Below are 9989 nucleotides of genomic sequence, written 5' to 3'. Positions count from 1 at the left end.
CGGCACATTCCCCAGCGGGTACACCTCGCCAGCAGCCAGTGTCATCGCCTTCTACGGGACTACGGTGTAGAATGAACCTCCCCTACCGTGCCGCACGAGAGCAGAGGGGGAATTGAGGAAGTGAGAAAAAGCACACACACACACGTATAGAGAAGGAAGCACGCAACGATGAAGAGCGATGCGGGGTGGGACGAAGCCCGACTTTTCACAACCCACATGGCATCCAACGCAGCGGACAAAACCCCTATGGGCATCTCATCCCCACCGCGCGCCCACCTGCGGGGTTGTGACACCCCCTTCCTCTCCACACTTCCCACCCTCCACAGACGCGCCACCAGCCTGCATGGCGTCATCACGCGAAGCGTTCACTGCCGCCGTTGAAGCCTCGTGTCAGCCCATCGCGCCACTGAGCCTGATGGGGAATGTTCCGCTTCTTATTTTTTCTTCTCTGATCCGCCACTTCCCACAGCATATTCTTACTTCCATGTTCCGCCGGCAGGCACACGTAAAGAGGAAGAGGAAGAACACACTAACGTCACCAACTCCCGCTTCGCGCAGCACATATCGTACATGCAGGGACGAAGAGATGCACGTGCCCAGTTCCTCCCCACCAATGCTGCGGAGAACATCTCGCCGAACAGAGACGCCGGACGAAGCTGAGGGGCTCAATGCCGATAGCGGTGTGACGGGTCCCTTTCTCCAGACCTTCCGCCTTTTGTGCCTCTGCAACAAACGGCGGAGAAAAGGAGTGCGCGTCAAAACATTCAGAGTCTTTTCGGTACTCATGTGAAACAGCTGTTACAGCTTCACAACGCCGAACAACACGGGCAGACCGCGTGTGCGTACCCCAGAGACCAGCTGGGCGAAGGGCACATATGTGCCACAGCATGCCCCCTCGATGAGGAAACCTGTCACATGTAGTTGTCACGACTTGTTCTACAACTTCAGTGGGAATAAAGGGAAGAAGTTTTAAAAGGCCAGTGGCGGCTGTTCGCGTGAGTCACTGCGCAAAATAGGCGCCTGAGGCACACAGTGGTCAATGTTTAAAAACACAACTACGAAAAAGGGTAGGTCGGGGGGTGGGACAGAGACCCAGGCGCACAGGGAGTGGTCTCCAGCCCCTGCACACTACAGAGGCATGGTACCAATTAACAAGAGTCCCGGGTCCTCTCCCTCTTCACAAGTCGTCGCGTTGTTCAAGCATCTCGTACATCGGGTTAGTGTTCTCGATGCCAACGTTTGTCATCCACTTTGTAAGATCCGCGACCTTGGAGCCCTCCATGACGGACATCAAGCTGCCGACTGAGCTACACGTCTCGCGGTTAGCCGCCGAGACCAGGCAGTAGTCTGCCATCCGCTCCAGCAGCAGTTTGCCAGCGTCGTAGTACACGCCCTTGTAGGAAGTCTTCAAGAGAGCTTCGGGCTTTTTGCGCAGCTTGGTCGCGGTGCGTTTCCCGTGCTGCATGAAGAAACTCTCCGTCACATAGGCGAGCGTTTCGCAAATATCAGACTGCGGCTTCGCCGATGCATCAAGGCCTCGCTTTACAGCTGCCTCTACGCAAATATTCTTAGCGTTGTCCCTCCACACGTCCCAGAAGGGTGCGTTGGGCACCTCACGCTTTCCTTGGTCACTGAGAGGCTTCTTGTCACGGTTCTGAAACGCAACGCGCACGAAGTCCGCCTTCTCCTGGCAGCCAGGGCAGCTGAGGCCGCGATCCTCCAGGAAGGTGCGAAGGTCTTTGATTTTCATGCGCTTAAAGTCCCCCTCCGTCTGCTCCGCCGCCACCACGGTGCACGTCAAGAAGAACAGCAGCACCAGCACCACCTGGAGCAAAGGGAAGGCGTTACCACGCAGCAGCTGACGAGACATCGGTACTTCCTCAATAAGGGATGTCTTTTCTCTTATTATCGTTATTTCCTTCGGGGAAAACATTTCGCAAAAGAGAGNCATTTTCTCTTTGGTGAACGAGTGTGTGTGAGTGTGTGTGGCCCACTCTATAGAGCCAGCTCATTCCATTCTCTCTCCCAGTCTCCTTTTGTTTTCCGATTGGCGGCATTCGCTTACGTGTATTAATCTGTTGTGTTAAACGAGGCGTGGGCGCCCCACCCACTTCCCGCATCCCCCCACCCCCGCAGAGTCAACAGGAATCGGAGTCGCTATCACTGTCGGATGCTCGGCGGCGCTTCTTGCTGCACCTCTCGTGATCCTTCGTGGGCGCCGCATGGCGCTGCCGATGCCGGCGGTGCAGCTCATCGAACACCTGCCGGCTCACTCCCTCGAACTCCTCCGGAGCAAAGTAGGATGGACTCGCCTCCAGCAGCCACTCGTCCGACACCGCTGTCACGGTGCGGATGTATGTGTTGCTGGTGAGCACGAGCTCATTGAACACGACGAACTTTGGGCGACGGTTGAGGAAAGTGGAGGGGAACAGCAGAGACTTGACGTCATCCTTCAGCGTGAGGAATTGATTCTTCGTTGGCAGTGAGAGGGCAACCTTGGTAAAGTAGCCACTGAGAATGGCGCGGCGTATCTCATTCGCAAACTCATCGTTGCTGCTTGAGTCACCCCCTGCGTCACGCTGGGCAGCGGAGTAGGAGCTGCATATGTTGTAGTTGAGACGCCGCATGACGCCAAGCAGTTGGCGGTAGATGCTGACGGCCTGCTTCATGACACGGGGGTTCAGGTAGTTCTCAGAGGCCCACGACGTGCTCTGCTTGTTGGCATCGTGGAACGCGTTGAAAGTGTTCAGCAGCGCAACATGGTCGCCTGTTGGATGATAGAACTGCTCACGACACCGCATCGCACGTCCACGCTGGTCATTGGGTGGGTTGATGAAAGGACTCTGCACCGACAGCATCGCACAGATGCGTGCGATATCGTCCGAGCAGCCGTACTCGGGACTGTGGAGCAGCATTGCAGCCATCTCCGGCTCCAGCGGCAGTTCCGCCATCAGTCGGCCAAAATCTGTCAAGTCGCCATCGTCATTGATGGCGCCTAAATAATTGAGCAGCTCCAGCGCCCGCATCAGTGTTTCCGGGGCGGGCGGCTCTACAAAGTCGAAGTTGACCAGGTCTTCGACGCCCATCATCTTCATGTGCAGCACGACGGAGCCTAGGTTACAGCGCAGAATCTCTGGGTATGTCTGCGGTTGCAGCAGCGTGCTGAATGCCTTTGCGGTGTACAGGCGGAAGCTCTTCCCCGGCCTCGTGCGGCCGGCGCGGCCGCAGCGCTGCCGCGCACTTGCCTGACTGATGGGCGTCACCAGCAATGACTCGACACGCAACTTCGGATTGTAGACCTTTTGCTTTGAGAATCCGCTGTCGATGACAAATACGACGCCGTCAATCGTGAGGGATGTCTCGGCTACGTTGGTCGCCACGACAATCTTGCGCGTTCCTGCCGGCACCGTCTGGAACACCTTACGTTGTTGCTGCGGCGGCAGGGCGGAGTATAGTGGAAGCACCGTGACAGGTCCCTTGTGGCAGTCGGCACTGCTGTGCTCCGCCATGCGTATGCCGTTCTGCAGCCGCTCCACTGTTTGCTCAATCTCGTCCTCGCCGGTGAGGAAGATAAGGATGTCGCCATCGCCCTCGTACAGGTGGATCTGTGTCGCTGTGCGTATCGCCGCCTCAACGTAGCTCGACTCCGGGGCGCGGGTGTGGTACACCTCGACACCGAACATGCGGCCGGCGATGTGCACCAGCGGCGCCTGCGGGAAGTACGCCTGAAACCGCTGCTCCTCCAGCGTCGCCGACATCACCACGACGCGGAGGTCCGGACGCCGCGGCAGCAGCTCCTTTACCGCGCCAATCAGCACATCGGTATGCACCGTGCGCTCATGAGCCTCGTCGAGAATGATGACGCTGTAGCGCCGCAGCAGCGGGTCGCCCATGGCCTCCCGCAGCAGCATGCCGTCCGTCAGGTACTTGACCCGCGTCCGCTCGCTGCTCATATCGTCAAAGCGGATGGAGTAGCCCACCTCCTCGCCTAGTGTGACGTCCAACTCCTCCGCCACGCGCTCGCTCACACTGGTGGCTGCCACCCGGCGCGGCTGTGTGCACGCAATGGCGTGCTCAGGGTTCATCTCTAGCACAAACTGCGGCACCTGTGTCGTCTTGCCGCTCCCAGTCTCGCCCACCAGCAGCAGTGTTTGGTAGCGCGCCACGAGGCGCTGGATTTTGTCCTTCGCGGCGAATACCGGCAACTTCTCTCGCCCACGCAGTAAGCTGTAGTAGCGGGAGCTCAGCGCACGCCCCGTGTACGGATTCCTACCACCCTCCATGCCTCTTTCCTCCCTTTCTCCAGGCTTAAAAAGAAAACACGAAAAGAGGCGTATTATTGCCACCCGAGTATAGACACTCCGAGGCCCCACACTCCACAAGGGAAGTGTGGTGAGTGCCGACTTCCTTCCAAGCAACCGCATGTTCAACAGAATGAGAGCAACCACGACAAAAACAAAAATATTTGCATGTTTTTCTTTGCTTGTTTCTTCTATCTTCGTTGTTAGAATCAAAGTTCGCCTACGCTCCTGTAATGAATGGGCAACAACACGATCCTGGTGGTAGCAGCAGCACCCTCCACTCCCCCCAAGTGCTCAGATGAATGCGTTGGCGGCGAGCCACTGGCGCAGCGCAATGTACTCCCGCAGCCGGCACTCACCGTAGCGCATGTAGTCGAGACCACTGCCGCCAACAGCGAACGCCTCGGCATCGACCGCGCAGTCAGCGCACTCGTTGGGCACGCAGCCCATCACAATCGCCCACAGCGTCCAGTGGAGGTGGGAAGCCAGCATGCCGAGCAGCAGCTCACCCAGCTGCGCCTCGCTCAGCGACACTGTGTCGAGCGGCACGCCGTCACGCGTCGCAAAGTACCGCCGCACCGCCAGCAGCGCAGCGGAGCCGATGTCAGCAGGGCCACTCCAGGCAGCACCGCACCGCCACGCGTCTACGATGAGCTCCGGCATCCGCGGGTACTCCTCACCGAGACCGCGCCACGCCTCCGCCTTCGCGGCGGGCGGGAACATGTGCAGAAATTTGATGAAGCCGCGGCCGCCAGCCTCCGTGCCGCGCGTGTAGTCGTAGTCCAACTCGCACAGCGTGTTGCCCAGGTCGAAGCAGCGGTAGTTCGCATCCGTGTACTCAAAGTCGATGAACAGGTACCCGCGCCGCTCCACAAGATTCTTGCTCTTGCCCTTCCGCGTCACGTAGCGCGTCGACAGCATCGAGCTCTCCACCGACACCTGCGACGTCACCTCGTCGTCGCTGCTCAGCGAGTCATCGTTATCGCGCAGCCCCGCCGGCACCTTCCGCCGCGACACCAGAACATTGCCGGGGTTCAGGTCATTGTGCGAGAACACCACAGGTGTATCGCGCTTCTGCAGCTCACGGCGCACAGACATGATCTCCCCCGCCAGCCAGTCCACCAGCACCCGCCGCTGCGGCTCCACAACGTGCGGGGACATCAGACGCAGCAGGCGGAAGCTCGCCCGCTCAAACGACGTCGGGCACACGCTCTCCAGCGCCTTCTCGCGCGTTAGAGTGTTGTAGTACTCATGCCCTCCCTTCAGCATGGCGGCCACCTCATCAAGCCTCGGAAACTGAACAGCGCTCCCGTTACAAGACCCGTCATGGTCAAGGTTCTCCGGCAGGAACGGCGCAGCGGGCAGACGGTGCATCTGGCAGAGCCCCTCGTACACGTCCGCCAGCAGAGGCGGCGACGACAGCAGCATCTCCGTCGTGCATGTGTACACACCGTCCATGAACTCCTCGACCCGGCCCCACTGGAAGCTATGCAGCAACGCGGGGCTCATCTGAGTCTTGCTCATCTGCCGCATCGCACGTGTGTCCCGTGCGCGGTCAATCGCCCCGCCGCCTCCGTCGCCGTACACGCGCAGCAGGACAGCCTTCCCCGGGAACGATGCGTGGCCAAGGCGGTACACGTGGTTGCTGTTGCCGCCGGAGAGCCGCGTCACGCTCAGCTCATCCGCCAGCCACTGCGACACATCCGCCGGGCCGTTCAGCAGGCCACGCGACTCCCCGGGGCACGTACACCCCACATGCGGGTTCGACCTCCCCATCGCCTTGTAGTAGCTCGAAGGGTCGAAGAGATGGAGCAGCGGGCACCAGTCCTCGTGCCCACGCATATTGCGGAATCTCTCCTCGCTGTTATCGGGGTGCACGCAGGGCTCGTCGCCGGAGGCTTGGTGCATCTGCGTCGACTTCCCCATCGCGACGTGGTACAGTGAGCGGCAGAGGCGGTAGATCAGCTGGTCCAACGCCATCTGCTCCTCTGTCCGGTCACTCAACGTGATGATGCTGTCGAGCGACTCAGCCGACACCCACGACAGAGCCGGCGACGTTTGCACAGGCGAGACGACAACGCCAAACTCGCACTGCACCAGCGGCGGCTGCGGTGGGGCCTCTGACGAACGGCGGATGACGGCGTGAAGCGGCACATTCCCCAGCGGGTACACCTCGCCAGCAGCCAGTGTCATCGCCTTCTACGGGACTACGGTGTAGAATGAATCTCCCCTACCGTGCCGCACGAGAGCAGAGGGGGAATTGAGGAAGTGAGAAAAAGCACACACACACACGTATAGAGAAGGAAGCACGCAACGATGAAGAGCGATGCGGGGTGGGACGCAGCTCTACTCGTTGGCGTGCATGCTCCATATAGAGACCCCTCAGTCAGTGTGATGGCCACAACTCCCTTTCTCCCTTGGCACGAATTGAGAGAATGTGTACGAGATGCGAGTGAGTGCGTTGCTGCCCTTCCCTATGCTGGGTCGTCTAGTATTGAACGTCAACGCCCATAAGGATGGCGGGGTTGCGTGCTTTTCTTGTTTTTTTTTTACTTTTCGGTTTGGTCTTCTTGTCTCACGCTACTTCCGTGCGATTTACTTTTGGTGGCTTGGAGGGGACGATGTCTCTGTGGCGCAGCACGGCCGGCAGCAATCCAATGGAGTTCCACCGGCGTGGCATTCGCATCGTTTGTAATTCACTTCTTCTCTCCCCGCTCGTCATTCCCTCCATTCTTTTTTGTTATATCTTTCTTGAGTCACCGTCAAGTCCTCTTCGGTTGCAGCTGTACAGTCTTACCACTCCCCGTCTTCCACCGCGACTCACACGAGGCATCGCAACGCACACCGCGCACACACTGTTACATGGAGATACGCACCGCGAGACACTAAGACGTGGTGTGAATATCGGCGTTTTCGCCGTGCACGACGCGAGCGGTTTTACATGTCTGAAGAGCGATTTAGATGGAAGACAGAAAACCTTCGACCGGGGGCACTGGGGGGCACACACTCACCTGCAGACTCGCACACACACACACACACGCACACACTCAGATACACACACGCACTCACACAGACAGAGACAGACACACCAAACAAGTCATCCCACAACTTTTGTTCCTGCATACACATGCAAGACACACAAATGGTTGCTCCCTTGTTAGCTCGCCTTTCTGTTTCCCTTATTACGTCTCCTCAGCTTATACCACAACCAAAAAAAGTAAAAAAGAAATAATAAAATAGAATAACGTGGAAACACGTATTCCTTTTGCTGTCGATTGGATTGATTACAGTTGCATCAACTTCAACATTCCCTTGCCCTTAAAATGGTTTTTTTTTGTGATGCTGATTCTTGGGGGGTTTCTTTTATCTACGTGTGCCGCGCACCACTCGTTGGCCACCGCACGCACTAAGTGGCTTGCTTCACACCTTCTCTTTCCTCCATTATCTTCATTGCTGTCTTATGTTTGCTTCCACTTATTGCCTCGTATCCCTATGTTACACTATCCCTCACTTCGTGGGCCCCTCCGCGATGTCAAGGAGATTCGACCGCAGTTCGCGGTTGAATATGGCGCCCAGGCCGAAGGAGGGTAGGATGCGGACGATGCGCAGCATCGTGGACGACAAGTACGTCTGCCGCAGACTCTCATTCAGGTCCTTCATGTTGAAGTTGGGGTACGTCTGGCGGTAGCGGATGGCGGTAATGTGCATCAGCGTCGTCACGAACTGCAGCACAGCCGGCGTGAGAATCTGCGCCATGTCCATGTTTGGCAGCGGCATCTTCACCTTGCCCTCCACCGAAGGCGGAGGCTGCAGCTTCGCGTTCTCCGCGGGGTTCCAGCAGTACTTGGAGAGCCATGCGCCAACCATTGGGGCAATGGTGAAGGCGGCAACACAGGTGAGCGTGTCGCGGGCGCAGAACAGCCCACGCGTCATCCACGGCACGGGCTTGAGGGCAGCAGCCCTCGTCTCCGCGCTCACCGGTGGCAGCGATCGGAGGATGATGCTGTCCTTCCAGACCGTCGTGATGGTGTTCATGACGCCGCTCGCGATGCCGGCCGCGAAGTTGCCGGACGCATCGCTGTAGCCGTTCGCCTGGCAGTAGCTCTTCGTCATGTTGGAGCCGATGTAAGTGGCGGTGTACACCACGAAGCAGACGCCGAACACGAGGCTGCACTTGTTCTCAGCGCTCGGCAGGAAGAAGCGGTGTGGGCGCAGCAGCAGCGTCTTGGTGCCACGCCAAAGCTCGCGCATGCTACTGTCCGTCACCCCCGCCACGCGCGCCATGATGCTGTAGTCGATGATGGAGATGGGAATCGCCGCGGTTGCGCCAACAACGGTCGCGGTCGCCAGGTCGGCCAAGATGACGCTGCCGGTGAATTCACGCACCCGGTGCAGGCGCTTCTCCGGTGGAGCATCCGTGGCGGTTTTCTGTTCCATAACGCTTTCTTCCTTACGCTTCTACACCACCCACGTAGCGCCAAAGAGCAACACGAAGGGAGAAAGAGACAGAAACGAGCGTGGCAGTGAATGATAACTCTGGCGGCCGCTATGGGCGAGCCGCCGCGGAGGCCACGTCACTGCTCCCCCTCCACCACTCTCACACGCACGCACACACAGACAGAGAGAGAGAGAGAGACACCCACGCATGCAGAAAAATAAAATTTTGGAAGGAGAAATGAACGATAATTCACTCGATACAACTATCTCTCTCGCTCGCTGACAGAATGGCAATAAAAAGTAAGAGAGGCATTGAACGCGCCTTTGCGTAGGGCCTCTTCACTAGCCCCAACTACGTATCGCTGTATGTCCTACTGCCGCTGCTTCTGCGCCGCATCCTCCGCGCCAAAGGCGTCGACCAGCACACGGGCCAAGTACTGCCGCAGCTCCGCCTCACTCTCCCACCACGTCGTCTGCGTGTCCTCCTCCGCCCCCGCGAACGTGTCGAGAGCGTCGAGGCGCCGCGACACCTGCTCGGCGCTCTCACGGCGGCTGTGGAGTTGTGTGGTGCCGCCCTTCGACGACTCACGCGGCGGCGAGCCGGGCAGCATGTCCCACTTCTTCAGCGTCCGAAAGACACGCACTCGTGCATCCGACGGCAGCCGGTCAAAGTCCCGCTCAATCGCTAGCAGGCGTTCACTGCGGCTGCCGTAGCGGTAAAAGGTCGAGCTGCCGTTGCCGCTGTTGTTGGTCAACTCACTCTGGAAGCCGGACAACAGAAACTTTTGCCGCGAGCGGTTTGCGCACCGCTTTGAATTGCGGTTCCCCAGCGTCAAATCGCGGCTGCGCTCCGGCGACACCACCCCGTCCCAGTCCTCGCCGTGTGCCCGCGGCGTCTGGCTGAGCATCACCGCAAGAATGTTGCGATTGACGATGTTGCCGTGCTCCGCAATGGTCCTGCGCAGGCGCCGCTTCCGCCGCGCGTCCGCCTGGGCGGCCTCCGCGCCCGAGAGCCGTCCACGCCGCTCCTGCTCCCGCCTCGAGCGCGCAAGACGCTCGTAATATACCGCGACCGACCTGCTGAAGAGCATCTTCTGGTACGGCGTCATCCGCTGCAAGTGCGCGCGCTTTGCCTTCTCCACCCGGTCGGCGGCACCGTTGTGCCACTCGCGCCACACCCGCCGCAGCAGCGCCGCCTCCGCAGCTGCGCAGATGGAAGAGAGCGCGCCGTCTCGCAGAAAACCGTGCATG

General features: G+C 59.1%; 6 protein-coding genes across 6 annotated transcripts; 1 reads left to right on the top strand and 5 right to left on the bottom strand.

The window, feature by feature from the left end:
- Positions 1-343: 343 nt before the first annotated feature.
- DQ04_05091070 (hypothetical protein) lies at positions 344-790 on the top strand (the record flags this gene model as incomplete). The annotated part of the gene is made up of 1 exon (XM_009313980.1): positions 344-790. The coding sequence occupies one exon, from the start codon at positions 344-346 to the stop codon at positions 788-790; it is 447 nt and encodes a 148-aa protein (XP_009312255.1).
- A 387-nt stretch (positions 791-1177) lies between these two features.
- Positions 1178-1870, bottom strand: DQ04_05091060 (hypothetical protein; the record flags this gene model as incomplete). The annotated part of the gene is made up of 1 exon (XM_009313979.1): positions 1178-1870. One exon carries the CDS (start codon positions 1868-1870, stop codon positions 1178-1180), a length of 693 nt encoding a protein of 230 aa, XP_009312254.1.
- A 268-nt stretch (positions 1871-2138) lies between these two features.
- On the bottom strand, positions 2139-4283 carry DQ04_05091050 (pre-mRNA splicing factor ATP-dependent RNA helicase; the record flags this gene model as incomplete). The annotated part of the gene is made up of 1 exon (XM_009313978.1): positions 2139-4283. The coding sequence occupies one exon, from the start codon at positions 4281-4283 to the stop codon at positions 2139-2141; it is 2145 nt and encodes a 714-aa protein (XP_009312253.1).
- A 312-nt stretch (positions 4284-4595) lies between these two features.
- On the bottom strand, positions 4596-6494 carry DQ04_05091040 (putative choline ethanolamine kinase; the record flags this gene model as incomplete). Its single annotated transcript, XM_009313977.1, has 1 exon — positions 4596-6494. The coding sequence occupies one exon, from the start codon at positions 6492-6494 to the stop codon at positions 4596-4598; it is 1899 nt and encodes a 632-aa protein (XP_009312252.1).
- Positions 6495-7808: 1314 nt separating this feature from the next.
- On the bottom strand, positions 7809-8738 carry DQ04_05091030 (hypothetical protein; the record flags this gene model as incomplete). Its single annotated transcript, XM_009313976.1, has 1 exon — positions 7809-8738. The coding sequence occupies one exon, from the start codon at positions 8736-8738 to the stop codon at positions 7809-7811; it is 930 nt and encodes a 309-aa protein (XP_009312251.1).
- A 371-nt stretch (positions 8739-9109) lies between these two features.
- DQ04_05091020 (hypothetical protein) lies at positions 9110-9988 on the bottom strand (the record flags this gene model as incomplete). The annotated part of the gene is made up of 1 exon (XM_009313975.1): positions 9110-9988. One exon carries the CDS (start codon positions 9986-9988, stop codon positions 9110-9112), a length of 879 nt encoding a protein of 292 aa, XP_009312250.1.
- Between the last annotated feature and the right edge of the window lies 1 nt (position 9989).

The sequence above is a fragment of the Trypanosoma grayi genome (genome assembly GCF_000691245.1).
Source record: "Trypanosoma grayi strain ANR4 Tgr_509_V1, whole genome shotgun sequence".
NCBI classification, from domain to species: domain Eukaryota; phylum Euglenozoa; class Kinetoplastea; order Trypanosomatida; family Trypanosomatidae; genus Trypanosoma; species Trypanosoma grayi.
Note: the sequence above shows the minus strand (reverse complement) of the source record. Positions and strands in the feature narration are given on the sequence as shown.